The sequence below is a fragment of the Lipotes vexillifer genome, unplaced genomic scaffold (genome assembly GCF_000442215.2).
Source record: "Lipotes vexillifer unplaced genomic scaffold, Lipotes_vexillifer_v1.1 scaffold213, whole genome shotgun sequence".
NCBI classification, from domain to species: Eukaryota; Metazoa; Chordata; class Mammalia; order Artiodactyla; family Lipotidae; genus Lipotes; species Lipotes vexillifer.
Genome location: NW_006780610.1, coordinates 2395067 through 2420211, shown reverse-complemented (window position 1 = coordinate 2420211; position 25145 = coordinate 2395067). Strand labels below are relative to the sequence as shown.

At 41.7% G+C, this 25145-nt stretch overlaps 1 protein-coding gene across 1 annotated transcript in view; it reads left to right on the top strand.

The window, feature by feature from the left end:
* Nucleotides 1-25145, top strand: part of MACF1 (microtubule actin crosslinking factor 1) — a 350964-nt gene that overhangs the window by 176456 nt on the left and 149363 nt on the right. The window contains exons 18-30 of the mRNA XM_007453778.1: nt 479-583; nt 1354-1449; nt 2902-3027; nt 5527-5679; nt 7120-7274; nt 11085-11211; nt 11611-11794; nt 12211-12380; nt 17989-18167; nt 19409-19547; nt 20449-20642; nt 21851-22013; nt 22816-22899. Coding sequence (XP_007453840.1) covers nt 479-583; nt 1354-1449; nt 2902-3027; nt 5527-5679; nt 7120-7274; nt 11085-11211; nt 11611-11794; nt 12211-12380; nt 17989-18167; nt 19409-19547; nt 20449-20642; nt 21851-22013; nt 22816-22899 — 1875 coding nt within the window. The remainder of the gene's footprint in view (nt 1-478; nt 584-1353; nt 1450-2901; nt 3028-5526; nt 5680-7119; nt 7275-11084; nt 11212-11610; nt 11795-12210; nt 12381-17988; nt 18168-19408; nt 19548-20448; nt 20643-21850; nt 22014-22815; nt 22900-25145) is intronic.

The following is a 25145-nucleotide window of genomic DNA, read 5'->3' as shown; positions in this document are numbered from 1 at the left end:
AGAAGGGGTCAAATCTGATAGAGGGGATCAGTACCCAGCTGTACAGAAGAGCTGGCATCTAAACAGGTCCTAAAGTGTTAACGGAATGTAGAGCCGGAGCAGGGCACTGCAGCTGAGGGTACAGTCTGAGCGGAGCCAGCCAGTCGGGGATGCGGATCAGGTACCGTGTTCGGTGGGTGCTGACCTGAACCATCCACGCCAGCCAAGTTCCCTCCTTTCTTGCCTTCAGTCTCATCCTGTGTGACCCCACTTACTCAGGCCTGGCTCAGATCCCATATCCTTTTGAATCATCCTCCTGTAATTCCAGCACTTTTGCTCTTCTCTGAAATCCTCTGGCGTGTACTGTTTATTACTCTCATTTTGGCACTAACCCTGGGTTGCGGGCTCCAATAAAGTAGGGCAGGGAGCACAGTTTTTTCTTTATTGCTACTCCTCCCTTAACAAGCACTTATTGAATAAAATTGAATTCAATTTTCAGGAATTGACAATGGAACTGGAGGAGAAACAGGACGTGTTTCGGTCTCTACAAGATACAGCCGAGCTGCTGTCACTTGAGAACCACCCAGCCAAGCAGACTGTGGAGGTGTGTGATTTGAAGGTGTGAGGGTCAAGTGCTCAGAGGTTGTTACTATACAAGTATTCAAATCAGGGACTTAGCTCTGCTGAGGGACTTGGAGCAAGTGTCAGGGAATCATGTGTCTTGGGTCTTCTCCCTTTTCTTCCCAGCCCCCAAAAGACTGCAAACAGTTTTGTTAATAGTCTAAGGAGGATACTATGAGAAACAACAGAAACGATATTGACTCCTCGCTTCACGGGGAAAGTGACTTGAACCATATTTTTTCTTATTTTTAAGTGTTTTTTTTTTTTTTTTTCCTCCCACGTCGTGAGGCTTGTGGGATCTTAGTTCCCTGATCAGGGTTTGAACCTGGGCCCTCAGCAGTGAAAGCTGCTAACCACTGGACCCCCCAGGGAATTCTGAACCATAGTTTTTCAGATAACTGTCTAGACAGACCCTGCGTGCCTTTTGGTGTGGTGCCTGTGCTCGGAGAAGAGATTCAGTGGAGGAAGCCAGGAGAGACTGGCTTAGGCCTGGGTTTTGCTGACCAGGTCATTTAGTTGCAAATGAGTGTGGAAGAGGCCTTTTCTGGGTAACCCCTTCTAACAAAACCATGTTGGATGAAAGACAAACCTCTGTCTCGTGGGAAGCTTTGAGCAGATGCCAGTCAAGTATCTCCACTTATCCTCTGTTGGCCTCTCTAGCATTAGTAGAGGTGTACTTGGAAGAGTGCATCGCACATATGTAGCAGGTCTGTTAAACCCATGCCCTTCTGTCCATGTGCCTGGTTGCTGCAGGCTTACAGTGCTGCTGTCCAGTCCCAGTTGCAGTGGATGAAGCAGCTGTGCTTGTGTGTCGAGCAGCATGTGAAAGAGAATACTGCTTACTTTCAGGTACGTGGGCTATTTTTTGTGTGTGTGTGTGTGCGTGCGCATGCGCGCACACGCACACGCGCGCACACACACACACACACAGGATAAGGAAGATATTTTTTTTCATTCAGGCAAGAGTTTGTGAGTGTGATTGCGTGTATTGATGTGTGCCTGCAAGCATGCACACGGGAGGGGTGAGGTTAGAAACACATCTCTATCAGTTACCCTTTACTGTATAAACCACCACCCCAAAAGTTAGTTGCTTAGAGCAACAACCGTTGGCTCGAGATTCTGTGAGTTGGCAGTCTGGGCTAGGCTCAGCTGAAGGCTGTTTTTCATCTTGCCTGGGTGACACGTGGCTGTAGGCAGTGGGCAGGCAGGTTGGGGGCTGGTTGGCCCCAAATGGTGTCACTCACACGCCTGACATTTGGTTGGGGTAATGGGGTACAAGTCCACATGCAGTAGGCTATCCTAGGTTCCTTCACAGAATAGCTGTGTTCCACAAGCAGCCAGAGAAGGCAGGCCCTGGAGCACAAGCATTTTTTTCTGCTCTCACATGTATTAATGTGCCATTGACTAAAGCAAGTGATGTTCCCCCGCCCAGCTTCGGGGAGGGGGGGGAGAAATAGACTCCACCTCCTGATGTGAGGGGCTGTAAAATATTAGAACCGTTTTTTGCTTTTTGGTTTTTTTTTCTTTAATCTTTTGCTACATCAAGAACATACTGCTTGGGCTTCCCTGGTGGCGCAGTGGTTAAGAATCTGCCTGCCAATGAAGGGGACACGGGTTCGGGCCCTGGTCCGGGAAGATCCCACATGCCACGGAGCAACTAAGCCCGTGCGCCACAACTACTGAGCCTGTGCTCTAGAGCCACGTGCCACAGCTCCTGAAGCCCGCATGCCTACAGCCCGTGCTCTGCAACAAGAGAAGCCACTGCAATGAGAAGCCTGCGCACTGCAACGAAGTGTAGCCCCTGCTCACCGAAACTAGAGGAAGCCGGCATGCAGCAACAAAGACCCAGTGCAGCCAAAAATAAATAAATTAAATAAATTAATTAAAAAAAAAAAAAGAACATACTGCTTGTTTTCAGGTGAGGGTGGGAAGAGGAAATAAACTGTTACCTCTGTTTGGATTTGCTCTTAATTAAATAAGCTCCCTGATCATTTTGTAATCCTATCAATGAATTGAGATACTCAACCTCTAGGCTTTTCATGAAATAAACCTGACAGTCAAGTGCTGCCACTAGCCAAAACTCAAGGGGAAAGATCAGTGATTTCTGAGGAGTGAAGCAGACTAAGTGTTCTATTGGGTTCAGTGGCCTTTGTGGCAGTTGTCACTACTGTTTCCCTGGCATGGCATTTTGTAATCCAGGATTGTGTAATCAGCAGGTACGGTAAAGTTGTTTTTTCTCCATTATCATCTTGGTGTTGTGATGTATTGAGCACAAGGCACCCCTCCCTCTTATCCCCACAGTTCTTCAGTGACGCTCGAGACCTGGAGTCATTCCTGAGGAGCCTCCAAGAATCCATCAAACGGAAGTACTCCTGCGACCATAGCACCAGCTTATCCCGCCTGGAGGACTTGCTGCAGGACTCCATGGTGGGTGTTGCATCAGTGGGATGATTGCTTCTGAGAAACAAGAGTAAACTCTTTCAGCTGCTGCTCTTTATATCCTTGAAAGCGCCAGGGCTGTGGGTCACCATTACAAAGTTTGGCTCACATTCAACTAGAGTTTAATCTGTGTTGTTCTTTTCCTTTTTTCTTTTTTTAAAGAAGTTGCTAATGAGTCCTTTGGGTATGCTGTTGAAGTAAGGGCCTAGCCATGTGCCCCTGAGCCACATAGTGCTCATCAAAGTTTCTTTGCATTGTTCCTATTTTAATTCAGTCATTGGAGCCAAAGATGGGGGTGTAGAGCATGAAAAATAGGGTTGAGGGGATTAGCTGACACCAAATTCTTTTTCACTCTCTCATGCAAAGAGAATAAAACAAAACACCAATGAACTAGACCTGAGTCAATTTTTTCCTCCTTGGGAATTTTCTTTTGGTAATGATGAGGTATTTGAAACATTAAAATCTTATGTAGGTGTAATGCAGGATTTGCTCAGTTTATTTATGTAGTGGTATTAACTTTTTAAAAATAGTTTTCCAAGTAGTATTTAATCCAAATCAGTTTTACATTTATTTTCTCCAGTGAACTATTCCTTCAGGGGTGGTGGTAGTAAAATCACCAGCAGACTACTTATAGTTACTGAGCATATATTACACAGAGTTCGCAAGACAGGGCTCCAGCTACAGCTCTGATTAAGATGGAAATGTATATGTAATAGGGAAATTACTTTTCCTATGTGAGAAATGCGGGTAGTCTCACATTTCAGTAGAAAATTATAAATAAGAGAACCAGAATAACCCAAAACAGTGTCATTTTATTCGTGGGTGAGACTTGGGAATTAGTGAACATGAGTTGATTTTTTAAAAAACACTTTCAGGTATTGTAAAGATATGAATGGGTTTAGATTCAGTGTTTCACCTGAGCAAATAACCTATGAATTTAATTAATTTGGAATGAAGGGTAAAGACCTCACTTTTCCGATGTTGTCTCTAGAATGTCGCTCTTAGAGGTACATCAAGTATGAAGGAGGAATCTAATAATCCGTGGCTATTATCTCCTCCCTCCCACAGAGTACCTTCCTGTCATAGGGTAACTCCTCTGCAATTGTTGTCATATCTTCTCTTCTCGAGGGTCGCTGCTCTGTTCCCTCCTCTCCAGGTCAGGGGCATCGGGTTGGCGGCGTGATCGGGGCATGAAGTCATCTGGGTCTGCTCCTCAGCTTGTCCTCATCTTGTCCGTCAGGTTCGGGAGCATCTGTCGTGGCTTCTGGTTCTTTTCAGACCTTTTACCACGCTGAGCACTTGGTCTCTGGAGCTTGAGACGTTTGGCTGTGGGTTAGACAGAAATTGACATCTTTATTGCAAGGAAACTGAAATGGGTAGACCAGCTCTCAAGAATGGAACAGTGTGGCTGTCTCCCTGACCTATTCCATTCCTCTTTCTTAACTAATAAGTTAAAGTTGTATTTCTTCCAATCATGCTCCCGGGGACAGGCACAGGTAGTTTATTTAAGCATTTCTTTTTATTTACTTGCATATTCTTAATTCTTTAATGGCATTTCTTAACATTATTAACTCTTTACTCTCATCACATCTACTTCCGTCCTAAGAAAGCCCTCTTCTGGGGACTTTTTTATACCTCAAAATGGGCTTGAAACATCCTGGTTAAGAGATAAAGCTTATCTTTTACTCTTTAATGGAATTGGTAGTAGATTGCTACCAATTTCGTTGACCAGAAGTTCATTAGTTTTTAAGAAAATTGGGTTTGCAGAGACTTGAGTATTTCAATTTTGCATGAGACCTCTTTCAAATCAATCAAATTTATATAAATACAGCACAGCAAGACTCTAAAAGGTAAACCTTAAATCATTTGTCCCAGTACCTTCACCAACAGCATTGGTCTATAGATTGTTGGTTGAAGAGCTAAAGATCTTTCTCTAGAAAGTTTGATTCAATTTAAGAAAGTAAAATATTTGTAATAGCGCTTGGGAGATAACATTATTTAAAAAAAAAAATGTAAAAGAGCATAACTCTAGCTTCTCCTAAGCAGAGGGGCAAGAACTGGCTTCTACCAGTGAGAAATTTAATAATAATAACAACCACAGCCTAGTTATTATCATTGTTTTTAACTTCCATGTTCTCTGAACCTTATTTGGCAAAATCCTTTGTTAGCTGTATAGCTGTATTTGGCAGCTAGAAATTCTTTTTTTTAAAATTTATTTATTATTTGTTTTTGCATGTGGCTTTATGGTTCATTGAAAACGACACAGGGAGAAAGCTGCAAAATTTGAGTATAAAAGCACTTGGTAGCAGACAGAAGCATCCTCTCCTGTTTTCTTTATCCCTGTGTTTCTAAGATGGCTCCACCAAGGATCCCTACTTAACCGAGAAGTGACATTCTCGGAGGGAGTGGAGCATTCAGTTTTCTTTGTTGACTGAGTCTCCCAAGGAGCAACATTAATGTCTTTTTCGTTTTCTTCCCATTTTGTAGGATGAAAAGGAGCAGCTTATACAGTCCAAGAGTTCCGTTGCCAGTCTTGTTGGGAGATCAAAATCCATTGTTCAGCTAAAGCCACGCAGTCCCGACCATGTGCTAAAGAGCACCATTTCCATCAAGGCCATCTGTGACTACCGGCAGATCGAGGTGAGGAGGTGGAAAGGGTACTTCCCGCTCCAGAAGGAAGCAGGGGAGAAGGGAAGCCTTCAGTTAGGGCTGTGATAACAGGGAAAGGTCAAATGATAGAGTTCTTCTATTAGAACTTACACATGCTCAAATCTCTTCTATCATGAAAAAAATAAGACTCAACTCTATGATCTTGACCTGCTCCCTGCCTCAGTAATTGGCATCATTATCCACCCAGTTGCCTAAGTGTAGATAGAAATGGTGCTTTGTAGCACCCGGGAGAGATCCATGACTCCTCCCCTCTTAGTCCCCACAGCTAGTAGGACTATCAAGTCAGTAGTATCAATACCTTGTAAATAAGTGTCCCTCAAGTGTACTTCTTCCTGCCCCTGCTGCTACTACAAGTCAGACCCTAAGTTTCTTACACTTGGATCATTGCATCAGCCTCCCCATTCAATGCATTCTTTATCCTACCACCAGCATGGTCTTTTAAAAAAAAAATTTTGTTTTGGCCACGCCGCGCAGCATGTGGGATCTTAGTTCCCTGACCAGGGATCGAACCCACGCCCCCTACAGTGGAAGCACAGAGTCTTAACCACTGGGCCACTGGGGAAGTCCAGCGTGACTTTTTTTTTTTTTTTTAACATCACTCCCCTGCCTAAGTCCTACAACAATTCCCCATTTCTGTGTAGAAAGTCTAAATTCCTTAATGTGGCTTTAAGGTCCTGAATAATCTCTTTACCTCTCTAACCAAGACTGGGCCTCATGCCTTCCATGCATTCCCTGTTAAATCGCATTTGTCACACAGTGTTGTAACCAAATACTGCATCAGAATATGTGGAATATAGACCATGGTTGTTGGCTTACCATTTTTACCTCTAATGGCATAGCATACTTCCAAGCACATAATAGGCTCAATAATATTTGTTATACAAAGGAACAAATGAACTTTTCCTGTACTTTTCTTTGTCTCAGTATTTCTGTCTGTAAAATAGAGATGATATTGTTGGTTACTTGTCTCCTAAGAGAAAGAATTGGTGATGTCAAACGCTTAAACATTTCAGGGATTTGGGTGGGGTGACAGGAAGGGAGGAGGAAGTATCAGAAATGCAAAGTTGTATTATGTCCCTTTAAGTTTTACCCTGTTGGTTGTAGGCTCAGAGAGCTTGCTCTTGCAGGTCTTACAGTCTCCTTATAAATTTCATATACTGTGTTACTTGACATGTAACAGGCATTTAATAAACACTTGATTTATTTCATTTCACAACCTTCCCTAGGTTGTTTATTTATACACATTATCCTTTTGTCTAAATCAGAAACTCTCCCTAGGTGATCTCCAAATGATTGGAGATCTCCAAAACAATTTTTCCTTAAGGATTTCATAGCCTTGGGATCAGCCACCAGGTAAAAATAGGTTGTTGATTTATCCATTAACAATGATTTGTAACTTTGTCTCTTCAGATCACTATTTGCAAGAATGATGAGTGTGTGTTGGAAGATAATTCACAGAGGACCAAGTGGAAAGTGATCAGCCCCACAGGGAATGAGGCAATGGTGCCATCAGTCTGCTTCCTTATCCCCCCACCCAATAAGGATGCCATTGAGATGGCCAGCAGGTAACTCAGCTCAACTGCCACTCTGTACTTCCACCTCTGCTCTTTGGCTGGGTGAACTGATGGAGGTTATGAATCTGCATTTGTGATTTTGAACAGAGAGACCAAGTTTTGAAGATTCTTTTGGGAAAGACCTCTTATTACAATATCAAGTCTTGCACTGCCAGCCACATAGTAGATTTTCAGTAAATGCTATGGTCAATTGAGATATATTCAGTGATAATTCTTTTTAAAAAAAAATCTTTATTGGAGTATAATTGCTTCACAATACCTTGTTAGTTTCTGTTACACAACAAAGCGAATCAGCCATATGCATACACATGTCCCCATATCCCCTCCCTCTTGAGCCTCCCTCCCATCCTCCCTATCCCACCCCTCTAGGTCATTGCAGAGCACTGAGCCAATCCCCCTGTGCTATGCTGCTGCTTCCCACCAGCCAACTGTTTTACATTGGGTAGTGTATATGTGTCGATGCTACTCTCACTTTGCCCCAGATTCGCCCTCCCACCCCATGTCATCAAGTCCATTCTCTATGTCTACCTCTTTATTCCTGCCCTGCAACTAGGTTCATCAGTACCTTTTTTTTCCATTCTTTTTTTAAGATTCCATATATATGCATTACATACGGTATTTGTTTTTCTCTTTCTGACTTACTCCACTCTGTATGACAGACTCTAGGTCCATCCACCTCACTACAAATAACTCAATTTCGTTTCTTTTTACGGCCGAGTAATATTCCATTGTGTATATGTGCTACATGGAACCAACTTAAATGTCCATCGACAGGTGAATGGGTAAAGAACAGTGATAATTCTTTTTTAAATAATTCTTGGTTATAAACAGTTTACTCTCAATAGTTGATTTTTGTACTGACAGCTAACTTTCTTCTTTATATTTTATTGAAATACGTATAAAGATTTTAGAAAGTTGAATTATACCGCAAAACTTACAGTAAAAACTAGCAATCACCTCCCCCACCCCAGAGTTCTGCTTCCCAGAGTGAACTATTTTCAACTCTTTGAGCAGATTTTTCTGATTTTTAACATCAAATGTCTAAATAATGTGATGTTTTTCCTGTTACTTCTTAATTTTTTTTTCAACTTTGGAAATTATTGACTTCCTACTCTAGGAAATTAACAATTAGTTTTCTAACAATTAGTTTTCTACACACCTGTAATTCACTTCTTCACCCATCTTCCAAATGTAGTTATGTCATGATTTTCATTTAAAATCGGTATCTTGTTTGTTAGTTTTACATTAAGTTGTTTACAGCTGAACCACGTAGTACTCTAGGGCATATTGTAAGCCTTACCCAAGCATGTCTTAACTCTCTAAATCGTCCTTTGCCACTGTCCTTGCTTACGCTCAGCTCGTTTCTCAAGCACCACAAGCATACTCTTGCCTCAGGGCCTTTGCATTTCCTCTGCTTGCTTCATATATTAATGTGATTCACTCCCTCATATCTTTAGTTCATCTAATCACCTTCATATACTACCACCCCACTCCCTGCCTATCACTCTCTATCTCCTCTCCCCATCAGAACACTTTATTTTTCTCCAGAACACTTAATACTGTCCAAAAGATTATAAATTTGTTTATTGCCATTCCCCTCCCCTTAGAAGTTCTAAAAGAATAGAGGTATTTGTCTGTTTTGTTTACCTCTGTATCCTCATCACCTAGAACCTGACATGTAGTAGGTACTCAAATGGTTGTTAAAGAAAAGAATGAACGAGTTAGGTGATTGAACATATGTATGAACAAATTATTTTGTATAACTTTGTTTCCTTGGAGCTGATAATTGTTTTGTTTTTAAGTTTGCTTAGTTGTCTGTTTGTATCTTATGAATTTATTCCCAAACTCTCCTATTTGACTGTAAAAGGCTTCTTAGTATGGCCAAACATCAGGTAATTTTCAATTTTATTTTCTCTTGGAAACGTCTCTTCTGAACCATTCTGTTTTCCTTTTCCAGTCTGAACCTGCTCTGTAGGCCTGCTTCATTACTGCCTCCCTGGCATTTCCCTTCATCTTCACCCTGAAGATTCCCTTTACATCTCTTCTGTGTTGGACCCTCTGCTTCCTAGATTCTAAGTCTTATTTATTGGTTTATTCCCTGGTTTGGGAGAGTACACTCTCCAGTAGCTTGCTGAAAAAAAGTGCAGGAGAAGTAAATTTTTTGAATCCTGTCATATCTGAAAATGTCTTTCTTCTCCCTTCATATTGAATTGTCAGTTACAGAATTCTTCTGGAAATTCTTTTCACTCTGAACCTTGAAGGCACTGTCCCACTGTTTTCCAGCTTCCAGGGTTTGTTGTTGAGAAGTACAGTACGATTATCATTCTTTATCATTCTTTAAGTTTATGTAACTGTAAAATTCCCCCTTTGTAGTGAGCAAAACTGTCATTTTGACAAATGCATAGAATTGTGTCCTCTACCACAGTCATGATACAGAACAGTTTGACACTTTGACCTTTTGAATGAAATCTTTATTTCCCTGAAAATTTTAAACTCCTCTCTGTCTTTAATCTTTGAAGGGGATGCTGTGTCTTCAGGTGAGCCTGCCTTGTGCTAAGCCTGAACACAAACTGGAAACTCATATCTTTCAGATATGGGGAAATTTTTCTTGGATTATTTCTTTAATTATTTCCTTTTCTATGTTTGTTTTCTGTTCTCACTTTCAAGAACTCCCATTTGTCAGCTATTGGACCTCCTAACTGTTTGTCTCATTTTCTCTTATTTTCTTTCTGTTTTTTCTTTCTTTGTATTTTTATTTTTCTTTGGGATTTCCTAAACTTTTATTTCAACCTTACAGTCATTTTAGTGGGATTTTTGGAAAATGGAAAGATAAACTAATGGGTTTAATGTCTGACATCCTGGCTTCTAGTTTTCCATCCTATTCTATATATCTTACATTTCTTAGCTTGAAGAAATTCAAGGTAATTTGGTGTGTGTTGAGTGTGTCTGTGTATCTGAGTTTGTAAGTCATCTGTAAGTTGAGATTGAATTAGGCATGGGATGCTAAGAAAAAGATCTTCTCAAGCCCTTCACACTAGTTTCGTTTTATATGCCAGGTGAACTTCTTAAATTGCTGTCAAGTTTTAAACATTTTAGCAGTTTTGTAAAAATATAGAACACAGCAAATCGCTTTTTCTTAAAATTTATTTTAAAATTTATTTATTTATTTATGGCAGTGTTGGGTCACTATGAAGAGCAGGGGCCACTCTTCATAGTGGTGCGCGGGCCTCTCACTATCGCTGCTTCTCTTGTTCTCTGCGGAGCACAGGCTCCAGACGCGCAGGCTCAGTAATTATGGCTCACGGGCCCAGTTGCTCTGCAGCATGTGGGATCTTCCCAGACCAGGGCTCAAACCCGTGTCCCCTGCATTGGCAGGCAGATTCTCAACCACTGCGCCACCAGGGAAGCCCCGCAAATCGCTTTTTAAGCATTGTTGTCAGTTTTCAGCAATTTCAAATGGAGTTTCAAATGGAGTTATGTTGTCTCTACTTTTCTCTCTCATTGCTTTCCCTGGGTATTCCTCTCTCTAGCTTCTCATAATTATATTACATTCAGGTAACATTTATGAGATTGCTAAATATGTGCTGACATAATGTATATAATAGTGTAGCAAATTGCTTGAGCATCTCAATTTATTTAGGTCTGTAGATTCCTATGTTGTTAGTATTTGACTTCTTGCCTTTCTCTGCTCAGCATATAAGCTCAGTTCTTCTAAGGCAATCACATTTTTTCCTTAGAAGGTCTCTAATGTGGAGCTGAAGGCTTTAGAAAAGCTATAGCCAGGTTCTGTGTTGTTTGTAGGGTGGAGCAGTCTTATCAGAAGGTGATGGCCCTTTGGCATCAGCTACATGTTAACACTAAAAGCCTTATCTCCTGGAACTATCTGAGGAAGGACCTTGACCTTGTAAAGACCTGGAACCTGGAAAAGGTAATTATGACAGCTTTACCGCAGGCTCATAACCTATTGGCAAGTTTTTTTTCAGAAGGAACTTCTTACTGTGAGACTCCTCCTCACCCAATTGGTGTAAAATGGAGTCAGGGATACTGTTTCGGGGTTAGGGGCTTGAGGCTCTTAGGAACCAGAAACTTTTACATAAGTGTGTGGAGTAGGGGAATACTGGTGAATTAGCCATCATTAAGGCTTACATACAAGAGGGCACAAAGAGTGCTTCTCAGATACTAGTAATGTCCTGTTTCTTGATCTGAATGCTGATTTCATGGACAGGTTCAATTTGTGAAAAATCAGCATGTTTATAATTATGGTTTGTGCACTGTTTTGTATTACATTCCCATTCCACTGAAATGTCCTCTGGCTTTTTCTCTGCAGCTCCGCTCCTCAGCACCTGGGGAGTACCACCAGGTTATGAAGAACCTGCAGGCCCACTATGAAGACTTCCTGCAGGAGAGCCGTGACTCGGCGCTCTTCTCAGTGGCTGATCGTCTGCGCTTGGAAGAGGAGGTGGAGGCTTGTAAAACCCACTTCCAGCACCTGATGAAGTCCATGGAGAATGGTGTGTGCCTTGGGAAGAGGGAGAGGAAAGTGGAGTGAGAGCCCTGAAGGGTACTGCTGGACCCTTCATATAAACTAGGCAGTATCATCACCACCTTTTTACCACTTGAGTTGCTAAAAAACTTGAGATAGAGAAAAACTTGCAGAGATGAATTCTCAAAATGAGATCATGGAAGAAGAGGCCATATTTCATTCATTATTGCTTATCAACCTATCACATTTTCCTGTGGAAATTACGTGTTTGGATCCTTAAAGAGTAGTATATAATGCAGGGAGTTTGGGAACAGGCAGAAGGTTCCCCACATAAGGCCTTGCTTTCATTCATGGAATATCAGGTCTGCTGGAACCAGTGTTGTTCTCAGGCTTGCTGATCTCTGTTGTCGTGCTTAATGGTCTTCTGTGCTTGTGCATTCACAGAGGACAAAGAGGAAACTGTGGCCAAGATGTACATTTCAGAGCTGAAGAATATCCGGCTGCGCCTGGAGGACTGTGAACAGAGGCTAATCAACCGAATTCAATCCCCTGCCAGCTCTAGGACTGACAGAGATGCCCGGCAGGACAGTGCATTAAGGATCGCAGAACAAGAGGTAAGCCCTAAGAGCAGCGGGTGCTGGATGCAGAGTAAACAATTTCAGAATGAATTGGAGGGCAAGAGAGTCTGGATCCTAAGGAATAAGGCAACAGACTCATGGCAGTCCTACTCCAGAATTCTCCCCTGAAGCCTGTAAATGCCTTTCACCCATGGAAAAGCATAGTTTCAGCTCCCAGGATATTGCTGAATGTTGATTAGTTTCCTACACATTTGGGAAGGCAGACACTGGCAAATTGTTCTAAGTGCTGCTTTTGGACTACATATTTTAAGACTACTTAGTAGAGATGCTGCTCTCTGCTGTCTCCCTTATATGTATTGATGTGTATTATATTCTGTGACATTGTTACTGTCAGTCACATGACTCCAAAAATAGTAAGGAAAGACTCAGATTCTACTGTGGCTCTGGTACACACTTCCTCTGTGACTGAGCAAATTCTCTTCCTTAGTTTCCTTTCTTATAAAATGGAGATAGTAATATATGAGTCACACAAGTTGTTTTGAAAATTAAGTATTATAGTACATATCATGAGCTTCCTGGAAAAGTAGAATGCTGTAAAAATGTGGGGTTGTATTCTTGACATAAAAGCGGCAAATATTAATTGCTTTATTAAGTTCTCATGGGCATGCAAAGAAAGTAAGCCAAAGCTCCTTGCTTTTGGCTCCTAGTGTAAAGAAGAAGAAAAAGTTAAAGTTACAGTTAGAGACTTCAAGTATAAGAGATGTCATAAGATAGTACCTAGTGTACTTCCAGATTGCCAAGCAAACATTGCTGTAGGAATGTGGAGTGTTACTGGAACATTTCTACTTGGGATGTGATGAGGGAGCTCTATGAAGAATGTTAGATTTGATCTGGGAGCTTAAAGGAAATGGAAAGGAATGCCTAATGAGGAGTGAGTTTTCTCAACTTGAGAAATTTCTCAGTAATTCCTAAGCCTGAAGAAGAGGATGTGAGCCCAGTATAATGTTTTTTGGTCAAGAAGGATCTAATATGTCTGTGTGAGGCGTGTCATATGTACCTGCAATTCTCATATTAAAGTGTTTTTACTATTCTGTAGTCATGCAAAATAGGATAGTCAAAGAAATACAGGTTAATACTGAGTTCTTCTAAAGGACCTTTTTTTAAAAAAAAAATTATTTTGGAATAGATTCAGATATAGAGAGAAGTTTTTATTCTCATATAACCTTCACCTAGATTCCATAAATGTTAACATTTTTCCACATTTGCTTTATCATTTTTTTCTACATATGTATATATAATATTGATAATAATCTTTTTTTTTTTTTTTTTTTGAGAGTAAGTTCCAAACATGGTGCTCCTTTACCCCTGTATAGTTCAATGTGCATTTCCAAAAACAAGAATAGTCTCACATAACCATGGGACAGTGATTAAAGTCAGGAAGTGAACATTGGTATAATACTGTTATCCAAGACCTTAATTGAAATTTCTTCAGTTGACCTAATAAATGCCTTTTTGAGTAGTACCCCCACACCCATAATTCCCCCCCCAAAAAAGAATATTGTGGTGTAGGATTCAGTGCAGTATCCCACATTGCATTTAGTTGCTGCATCTCTTTAGATTTCTTAACCTGAAACAATTGCTTGATTTTTCATCATCTATCATGACCTTAATATTTTTGTGGAGTGCAGCCCATTTATTTTATAGAATGTCCCCCTATTTTTGTTTATCTAAGGCTTGTTCAAGATTAAATATAGGTTACACATTTTTGGCAGGAATACCATAGAAGTGATAGTATGTCCTTGGTGCATCCCATCAGGAGGCATGTGATGTTGATTTGTCCCATTACTGGTGATAGCTTTTATCACTTGTTGCTATTTTCCTCATTGTGATTACTAAGTATCTTGTGAGGAGATACTTTGAGACTATGTAAATATCCTGTTTTACATCAAACTTTCACCAAACTGTTATAGTATCCTTTTTTTTTTTATTTTTTTTTAATAGATCTTTATTGGAATATAATTGCTTACAATACTGTGTTAGTTTCTGTTGTACAACAAAGTGAATCAGCCATATGCATACATACATCCCCACATCCCCTCCCTCTTGAGCCTCCCTCCCTCCCTCTCTATCCCACCCCTCTAGGTCATCGCAAGCACCGAGCTGATCTCCCTGTCCTATGCTGCTTCTTCCCAGTAGCTAACTATTTCACATTTGGTAGTGTATATATGTCCATGCTAGATACTACTCTCACTTCGCCGCAGCTTCCCCCTCCTCCACCGTGTCCTCAAGTCCATTCTCTATGTCTCTGTCTTTATTCCTGCCCTGCTAGCAGGTTCATCCTGCCCTGCTACTAGGTTTGGGTTTTTTTTTTAGATTCCATATATATGTGTTAGCATATGGCATTTGTTTTTCTCTTTCTGACTTACTCCACTCTGTATGACAGACTCTAGGTCCATCCACCTCGCTACAAATAACTCAATTTTGTTTCTTTTTATGGCTGAGTAATATTCCATTGTATATATGTGCCACATCTTTATCCATTCATTTGTCAGATGGACATTTAGGTGGTTTCCATGTCCTGGCTATCGTAAATAGTGCTGCAATAAACATTGTGGTACAGTGTGGTACAATGTCTCTTTTTTTAAAAATTTATTTATTTATTTGTTTTTGGCTGTATTGGGTCCTTGTTTCTGTGCGAGGGCTTTCTCTAGTTGCGGCAAGTGGAGGCCACTCTTCGTTGCGGTGCGTGGGCCTCTCACTATCGCGGCCTCTTTTGTTGCGGAGCATAGGCTCCAGACGCACAGGCTCAGTAGTTGTGGCTCACGGGCCCAGCTGCCCCTTGGCATGCGGGATCTTCCCAGACCAGGGCTCGAACCCGTGTCCCCTGCATTGGCAGGCAGACCCTCAATTACTGCGCCACCAGGGAAGCCCACAATGTCTCTTTTTGAATTATGGTTTCTCAGGGTATATGCCTGTGTGGGATTGCTGGGCCATATATTAGTTCTATTTTTAGTTTTTAAAGGAACCTCCATACTGTTCTCCATAGTGGTCGTATCAGTTTACATTCCCACCAACAGTGCGGGAGGCTTCCCTTTTCACCACACCCTTTCCAGCATTTATTGTTTCTAGATTTTTTGATAATGGCCATTCTGACTGGTGTGAGGTGATAACTTCAATTGTAGTTTTGATTTGCATTTCTCTAATAATTAGTGATGTTGAGCATCTTTTCATGTGCCTCCTGGTCATCTGGACATCTTCTTTGGTGAAATGTCTATTTAGGTGTTCCACCCATTTTTTAATTGAATTGTTTGTTTTTTTGATATTGAGCACCATGAGCTGTTTGTATATTTTGGAGATTAATCCTTTGTCTGTTGTTTCATTTGCAAATATTTTCTCCCATTCTGAGGGTTGTCTTTTTGTCTTGTTTATGGTTTCCTTTGCTGTGCAAAAGCTTTTAAGATTTATTAGGTCCCATTTGTTTATTTTTGTTCTTATTTCCATGTCTATGGGAGGTGGGTCAGAAAAGATCTTGCTGTGGTTTGTGTCAAAGAGTGTTTTTCCTATGTTTTCCTCTAAGAGTTTTATAGTGTCTGGTCTTACATTTATTCTTTAATCCATTTGGAGTTTATTTTTGTGTATGGTGTTAGGTAGTGTTCTAATTTCATTCTTTTACATGTAGCTGTCCACTTTTCCCAGCAGCACTTAATAAAGACGCTGTCTTTTCTCCATTGTATGTTCTTGCCTCCTTTGTTGTAAATTGGGTGACCATATGTGTGTGGGTTTATCTCTGGGCTTTCTATCCTGTACCATTGATCTATATGTTTTTGTGCCAGTACCATACTGTCTTGATTACTGTAGCTTTGTAGTATAGTTTGAAGTCAGAGAGCCTGATTCCTCCAGCTCCGTTTTTCTTTCTCAAGATTGCTTTGGCTATTCAGGGTCTTTTGTGTTTCCATATGAATTGTAAAATTTTTTGTTCTAATTTTGTGAAGAATGCCATTGGTAGTTTGATAGGGATTGCATTGACTCTGTAGATTGCTTTGGGTGGTATAGTCATTTTCACAATGTTGATTCTTCCAGTCCAAGAACATGGTATATTTCTCCATCTGTTTATGTCATCTTTGATTTCCTTCATCAGTGTTTTATAGTTTTCTGAGTACAGATCTTTTGCCTCCTTAGGTAGGTTTATTCCTAGGTATTTTATTCTTTTTGTTGCGAGGGTGAATGGATTTGTTTCCTTAATTTCTTTTTCTGATTTTTCATTTTTAGTGTATAGGAATCCAAGAGATTTCTGTGCATTAATTTTGTATCCTGCAACCTTAACAAATTCATTGATTATTCTGGTAGTTTTCTGACCAAATTAATTATTAGTATGACTTTTGCCAAAAGGTGGTTTTCTAATTCTGTCATTCCTTTTACATTTAAAATTTTCCATTCTATCAAAAGGGAAGCGCTTGCCTCCCCCGTTCCCTCCTTTCTTCCTTTGTTATGTCAGTATGAACTTATGGATTCTTATTTTAATTCAGTGGTTTGTATAATAATTTGCTACTGTCTTTATTTTGATGTTCAAAATTTCCCAAATTTAGCCATTGGGAGCCCCTTCAAGCTGGGTCCTATGTCATTTTTTTTTTTTTTTAAGATGTTGGGGGTAGGAGTTTTAGTAATTTATTCATTTATTTTTGCTGTGTTGGGTCTTTGTTTCTGTGCAAGGGCTTTCTCTAGTTGTGGCAAGCGGGGGCCACTTATCATCACGGTGCGTGGGCCTCTGACTATCGCGGCCTCTCTTGTTGTGGAGCACAGGCTCCAGACCCGCAGGCTCAGTAGTTTTGGCTCATGGGCCTAGTTGCTCAGTGGCATGTGGGTTCCTCCCAGACCAGGACTCGAACCCATATCCCCTGCATTAGCAGGCAGATTCTCAACCACCGCGCCACCAGGGAAGCCCCTATGTCATTTTAACATGCCCTCATCATTCTTTGAGTGCTTTCTTATTTCTCAACAAAACAGGATATTCTGGGTTCCTCTTGCCTTTACCAACCCCAACCCTAGAATCAGCGTCTCTCCTAGGAGTCTTGCTTCCTTTAGGTTCCTTTATTTAGAAACCAAGATCAGGTGCTGAGTGTGCTCATTTTTATTGGCATGTCCACTTCTAGGCCTGCTTAGCAGATAGAGCATACAAGTGATCACAAATTCATATATCTGTTTCCATCTAGGTCCAAACCAGTACCTCAGGGCTTATTCTTTTCTTTCCTTTTTCCAAATATGTAACTCCCCCAAGAATAAAACACCTCCTTCACATTATCCACAGTAAATTTATTTATTGCTCAATTCTAACATGTACAGATAATGGTTTCAGAACTGCTAACTCATAGTATTACAAAAAGCAAACCTACTAACTAGAGTTTAATGTAATTCTTTTTGTGTTTATCCTGAAGGTATGTCTATAGTCAATTCTGTGTTCAGAAGTTACTTGTCTGTATTCTTTCCCCAGCTCCCCCTGTATTGCTGTTTCCCAGTTGATTCCATCATTCTCCTATATATGGCATTTGGTTTGTTTCCAATATTTTGCTATTATGAACAAGGACTTCTTTTTAACTTCTTTGTTCAGTTCTGTGTCTGTGTTTGTTGTGTGTCTTATTCCTGACAGCACACCCAGGAGGATTTGCAGCAACTGAGGTCAGACTTGGATGCTGTTTCCACGAAATGCAGCAGCTTTCTCCATCAGTCCCCATCTGGTTCGAGTGTCCCAACTCTGCGCTCAGAACTTAATCTGCTGGTGGAGAAAATGGAGCATGTGTATGGTCTCTCCACTGTCTATTTGAACAAGTGAGTGAGCTGAGAATTTGGGTCCAGAGGGAAATGTTTTCCATTCAGATGAAAAATAAAGTGCCTGGAATGTTTCATGAACAGTTCAGGGAGAGTGCACCCATGAAAAGAGCTTGTACCCATAAAAAGAGACCTTGGCTTTAGTTTCAAATAACAGGTAGTGGGTTCATTTGGTGTGCAATGAACAAATGCCAGGAGTTCAGAAGGGGAGTTGATTTACAGTTTTAGGACTATTTTCTGATTGATTAGATACCTCTTTTCAAAACGAAAAAGGGACACTAAAGAAAGAAAAATTTTCATCTAAACTAAATATACTAGGCTTTGAGGGTCTTCCCTCTACCCACCCATCCCTACCCATGTCCTTGAGAAGCAAGATCTTAGAGTCTTCATGGTATTGAGTGGATTTCTGGCCTCATGCCTTTTTTCCCATGAGACCACCGTGTGTGTGTGTGTTCCAGTGCCACCCAGAGCTTCATTTTTTTTTTTTTTTTTTTGTGGTACGCGGGCCTCTCACTGCTGTGGCCTCTCCCGTTGAGGAGCACATGCTCCAGATGCTCAGGCTCAGTGGCCATGGCTCACGGGCCCAGCCGCTCCGCGGCATGTGGGATCTTCCTGGACTGGGGCATGAACCTGTGTCCCCTGCATCGGCAGGTGGACTCTCAACCACTGCGCCACCAAGGAAGCTCCAGAACTTCATTTTTAATTGGCTTAAATCGGCGGCACTACACCATGCTTTCTTGTTTTTATGAAACCCTGTCATTATTTAGTAATGGCAAAGTTGATCTTTCTTTAAAATAAATTATTTATTTATTTATTTATTTATTTATTTATTTTGGGCCCCATTGGGTCTTCGTTGCTGCGCACGGGCGTTCTCTAGTTGCGGCCAGTGGGGGCTACTCTTTGTTGTGGAGCGCCGGCTTCTCACTGCGGTGGCTTCTCTTGTTGTGGAGCACGGGCTCTAGGCGTGGGCTTCAGTAGTTGTGGCTCGTGGGCTCTAGAGCGCAGGCTCAGTAGTTGTGGCGCACGGGCTTAGTTGTTCCGTGGCCTGTGGCATCTTCCTGGACCAGGGCTCGAACCTGTGTCCCCTGCATTGGCAGGCGGATACCTAACCACTGTGCCACCAAGGAAGCCTGCGAAGTTGATTTTGACAGTTACGTTTGGTGAATCTCTCTGTAGTGCTCCAGGTCTGTAGCTCAGCTCTTAAAATGTGTGTATTAATGGAAGTGATTTTATCCTCACAGGCTAAAGACAATCAGTGTTATAGTGCGTAGCATCCAGGATGCTGAACTCTTAGTCAAAGGTTATGAAATCAAGCTGAGTCAAGAAGAAGCAGTACCAGCAGATCTCTCAGCTCTGGAGTCCCATCGGTCTACGTTACAGGTTGGTTGTTCTCAGTTCTTAGGTTGACTTAACATATCCATAGCTTGGGGTTAGCAGAGAAATGCGGTTTTGGATGGCATGACACTGATTTAAGTTTGCATTTGAATTAGACAGAATATCATACTTAATATCTTTTTTGTTGTTGTTTTGTTTTTTGTTTTTTTGCGGTACACGGGCCTCTCACTGTCGTGGTCTCTCCCGTTGCGGAGCATAGGCTCCGGACGCGCAGGCTCAGCGGCAGTGGCTCACGGGCCCAGCCACTCTGTGGTATGTGGGATCTTCCCAGAGTGGGGCGCGAACCCATGTCCCCTGCATCGGCAGTCAGACTCTCAACCACTGCGCCACCAAGGAAGCCCCAAACTTAATATCTTTTGATGTGGGTCCAAAGAAGAAAGGATTGAGAAATAGGTCTAGCTAGAAAGGGGAGATAAAGGACTATGCTTCTCTATTTATTTTTTCCTATTTCTCCCCAGTAAAGTCATAGTTTAATTGGATATAATCAGTGGTTGTGCTATAAGTTTGTTAATCATTTAGCTGTTATCTCCTTTGATTCTCACAAGCAACTCTGTGAGGTAGATAGAGAAGGGATTTTTATCTCTATTTACATATAGAATACCAAGATTCAGATTGGCTAAGTGACTTATCATGGTGTCATAGCTTATAAGCAGTAGAGCCAGGTTTCAGACACAAGGTCTTTGCACATTTTCTGTACTCTACTGACTGACCAGTTTGCATGAGGACTGTGGACGCATTTCTGGCACAAACAGTATAGAGTCTAGGTTCCGAACCACAGATGTAATATGGAGCTGGCTGTAGACAACGTCCTTGTTTTTTACCTTAGTTTTAGTCCTTTTTTAGCATGGAGTATATTTAACCTGTTGCTGTGCTTGTGTTTTTATAGCACTGGCTCAGTGATGCGAAGGACAAGAATTCAGTGTTTTCAGTCCTGGATGAGGAAATTGTGAACGCCAAGGTGGTGGCAGAGCAGCTGAGTCGTCTGACCCCAGAGCGAAACCTGGATTTGGAACGCTATCAGGAGAAGGGCTCCCAGCTACAGGAGCGTTGGCACCGGGTCATTGCCCAGCTGGACACCCGGTAAGTGGCGGCCCCACCCTTTTCTTCTCTTAGGGTTCAGGAACTAGGTTTTAAACAAAAATAGAGTTATTTCTTTGTATGCTTGTTTAAAGGCAGGAATTGATAGGATGGGGTAGAAATTAAGTGACAGTATACCTTCTGGACAACGTAAGTGACAGGAGGTTGGGACCACCAACCCCAGAGCAGTCCTGAGGCTTGCTTTTGGGGCGCAGTGCTTCTCCTGTGTCCCTGGTCTTAACCCATTTAAGCCATGATGACAGTGGTGTCTTAGAATATAGACTGGAAAGGTGACTTAATGATCTTTTCTCAGGACAAAACCTGAGTTCTAGCTCTTGTTTTACTAGCTTTGAATCTTTTTTTTTTTGGCCGTGCTGCACATCATGCAGGATCTTAGTTCCCCGACCAGGGATCGAACCTGTGCCCCCTTACTGTAGAAGTGCAGAGTCTCAACCACTGCCATGCTGGGGAAGTCCCTAGCTTTGAATCTTAATATGAGTTATTATTCGTAGTGGGGCTTTGTAGAATTTCTTGCTTCCTTTTCATTTGCTGATTTAGTGGTTTTTATCTGTTATTTGAAGTCCTGCTTTTGATGACTGATTTGAGTAGCAAAGATAGGAAACTACCTATCTGAGGTTAGGCTAGTTAGGAAAATATATAGGAAGAGGGGTTATAGAGACTCAAATAAGCTTGGACTGATTCTGTATAATTGAATTACTATCCCAAGGCTAGTTAGACTAACAAAAGTGGTATAGGAAGCTGTTACTGTAATTAACAGTTAATTACTACTATTTTTTACCCACTCCACCCCTATTTTTCTCCCCAAGAAACTACAGTGATTCATAAATCATAGCTGGAGTACTCTGACTGGTACTGACATCAGGAGACAAAAGTGTACAGCCAGTACTACCTTATTGGCAACCTGGTAATCCTTGGCAACATAGGTGAAAAATTTGACAAGGATTATCATGGGATGCCAGGCCCCAAAGCCGATTCCAGGCCTAGCAGGGCATGACTGGCTTCTATTCACTTTTCACCCCGTAACATAGTGGGTAAATGCATAGCTCCCACTCAGTGCTGCATTGCTCTTATCTCAAAATAAAGAAGTGTCCTCTGTGGTTAAGCCCAACTGGGCTTGGAGGGAATTGCTTCATTTATTTAATTGTATTTATACCAAGATAACTGATAGCAGTTTCCCTTTGCTTCTGCAGCCAATCTGAGCTAGAAAGTATCCAGGAAGTTCTGGGAGATTACCGAGCCTGCCATGGAACTCTCATCAAATGGATTGAGGAAACCACTGCCCAGCAGGAAATGATGAAGCCAGGCCAGGCTGAGGACAGCAGAGTGCTATCCGAGCAGCTCAGCCAGCAGACGGTGGGTGTGGCCGTAGCCGAGTGGAAGTTGCACAGGGGAAGCTAGCTTATCATAAAGAAGATGATATGCTAGCAATTAGCTTCCCTCCAATGTTAAGATATTCTGAGCTCCTTCTGAAAAGGGTTCAAGCAGGATGGTCTCTAGGTACTGGTTTTGCATTTAGGCCTGGTAACCTGTAAGGCCCCTTCCAGTCCTGAATTTCTGTGAGTATATATTGAAAGCGCTAGATGGGCAGAGTAGAGTTATCTTGCTTTATTTCGTTTCTTGATATTACATTTTGTTTTGCTAGGATTAGAATATAGGGGAATGAAAACCCAGGGAAAACTATGAGTGGAAGAAAATTATTTCATTCAAAGCAGTTTTTATTTGTTGGTATTTTGGGGTTTTTTTTGGCTCCCTCACTCATTATGAGAACTTGAGCAAATTACTTAGTCTCTTAGTACTCTACTTTCCTTAACAATAAAACAGTCATAGTCCATTATTTGTTCAACTGCCCTCATGAGGTTTTTGTAGTTAGGATTAAATGAAATGATACATGTAAAATACTTAGAACAATGGTTTTCAAAGTGTGGACAACCAGAGTAGCAGCATCAGCATCACTTGGGAACGTGTTAGACGTGCGAGTTCTCACACCCGAACCCAAATCTATCGAGTCAGAAACTCTGGAGGTGTAACCCAGCAATCTATGCTTTATCCAGTGTTCTAGGTGATTCTCTCGCAGCTAAGTTTCGAACATGGTAAATGCTCAGCTGTTTCAGTGATGATAATGACAATGATAAGGTTGTGATATTTTGGTTCCCAGGAGCTGTTTGCAGAAATCGAGAGAAATCAGACAAAACTGGACCAGTGTCAAAAATTTTCTCAGCAATACTCCACTATTGTAAAGGTAATGCTACCATATCCCAGAAGGAACGTAAATTGTCTCCAGCTTAGGAAGATCTGCATGTCACTATAGGTTTTGGTTTTGGTTTTGGTTTTGGACAAGTAAGCAGAACTCTTCTGCTCCATCCTTAGGTTAATGCAGATGTGTGCTTCTCGTGGCCACATATTTGGGGATGCTCAGAGAGGTACCAGACATCAGCTGAGATTTGAGGAGTCTCCATTAGGATGACCCACAGGCCTCTTAAACTTACCATGTGAAAAACAGAATGTTTGGGTTTTCTTCTCAAATATGCTTCTCACTATCTTAAATATCTCAGGAAATAGTGGCACCATTTTCCTAGTTGCTGAGGCAAAAAAAGACCCCAAGAGTCATCCTTAACTCTTCTCTTTACCTTAAACTTTATGTTTAACAACAGTCTGGGAACAAGTTGGCTTCATCTTCCAGTATGTCCCGGATCTGACTACCCGTAACTGCCCCTCCCTCTCCCATTTTCCTGGTTCACGTCTAAGTGAAGAATCTTCCATAGCCTGCTCCAGTACTCTGCGCTGCTCTCTTGCTTCTGCTCCTGCCCCCACAAGCTATTTTCCCACACAGTAGCCAGACTCACTTTTTAGGAACATACCACACATCACAGAACCTCAGACACCATCGATTATAAGCCACATTATTTTATGCACTACCAAAAAGGGAGAAACTCCACCAATTATGCACATGTCAAGTAAGACATATTGCAAATTTTAGAGATACTAAAATATAAGGGAAATGTGTACCTTACCATAGCTGAGACATGATAGATTAGATCCTGTCACTCTTTTTTTTTTTTTTTTTTTTTTTTTTTTTTTTGCGGTACACGGGCCTCTCACTGCTGTGGCCTCGCCCGTTGCGGAGCACAAGCTCTGGAAGCGCAGGCCCAGCGGCCATGGCTCACAGGCCCAACCGCTCCACGGCATGTGGGATCCTCCTGGACCGGGGCGCAAACCCGCGTCCCCTGCATCGGCAGGCGGACTCCCAACCACTGCGCCACCAGGGAAGCCCCCTGTTACTCTTCTGCTCAGAACTGTCTCATGGCTTCATATCATACTTGTACTAAAATTTTAAATCCTTTTGTGGTTTATGCGGCTATACAATATCTGGCTCCCCACTCCCTGTTTCTCTGATAAGGTCTTTAAAAAAAATGACCTGAGATTCTCATATATTTTTTTGTTTAACATGTGCCTTCCCACGAGAACGTAAGTTCAAGGGGAACAAGGTTTTTTCTGACTTGTCTCCCACTATGCGTGTAGCACTCAGAACAATGACAAGCACATAATAGGTGCTCAACAAGTAGTTTTTTAAATGAATACATTTCTTCAGTTAATAACAGGAGACTTGGTGTCACAAAGAATTGAGTTCATATCCTAGCTTCACCATTTTCTAGGCTTAAGACTTTGAGCAAACACTTAGCCCCTCTGAGTTTCTGTTGCTATATCTACAAAATGTGAACAGTAACTACCTCACTTGTGATTGCAAAGTGTTTGCAAAGATTAAATGGGATAATTTATACATAGGACAATGCCTCAAACTTAAAATACATTCAGTAAATGGTAGCACGTGTTTTTATTAATATTTTATTGTTACTATTTTTTTTTAATAGACTGCTTACGGAACTCATTCAGTATTTTCCTCCTGCCTAGAATTTTCAAAGTCGACAATAGAAAGCAAGACATTCTGGGCAAAAGGAACTGCATAATCAAAGGCATGGAGGAATAAAATCCAATGATTATATGAGGAAATAGCAAATTCTAGCAATTCTGGTATAGCTAGAAGGTGTACTTTACATGAGAAACAGTGATTGTGGAAAATGAGAGGGGAGATTGTGGCCAGCCTTTGAAAGGCCTTGTTCAGTTCCTTTGTCTTTACCATCTGTTTTTTTTTTCTTTTTTTTTTGCGGTACGCGGGCCTCTCACTGTTGTGGCCTTTCCCACTGCGGAGCACAGGCTCAAGGCGCGCAGGCTCAGCGGCCATGGGTCACGGGCCCAGCCGCTCCGCGGCACGTGGGATCCTCCCGGACCAGGGCACGATCCCGTGTCCCCTGCATCAGCAGGCGGACTCTCAACCACCGCGCCCCCAGGGAAGCCCTTTTTTTTTTTTTTTTTTAAATAAGAAAGAGCTTAACGCGTTCTCAGAACTGACAGGTTATGGCCTGGGCAGCCTGAGCAAGAAGAGTGGCATCAGATAAAGTTGAACATGTAGACTGAGGGCTGGCTGGG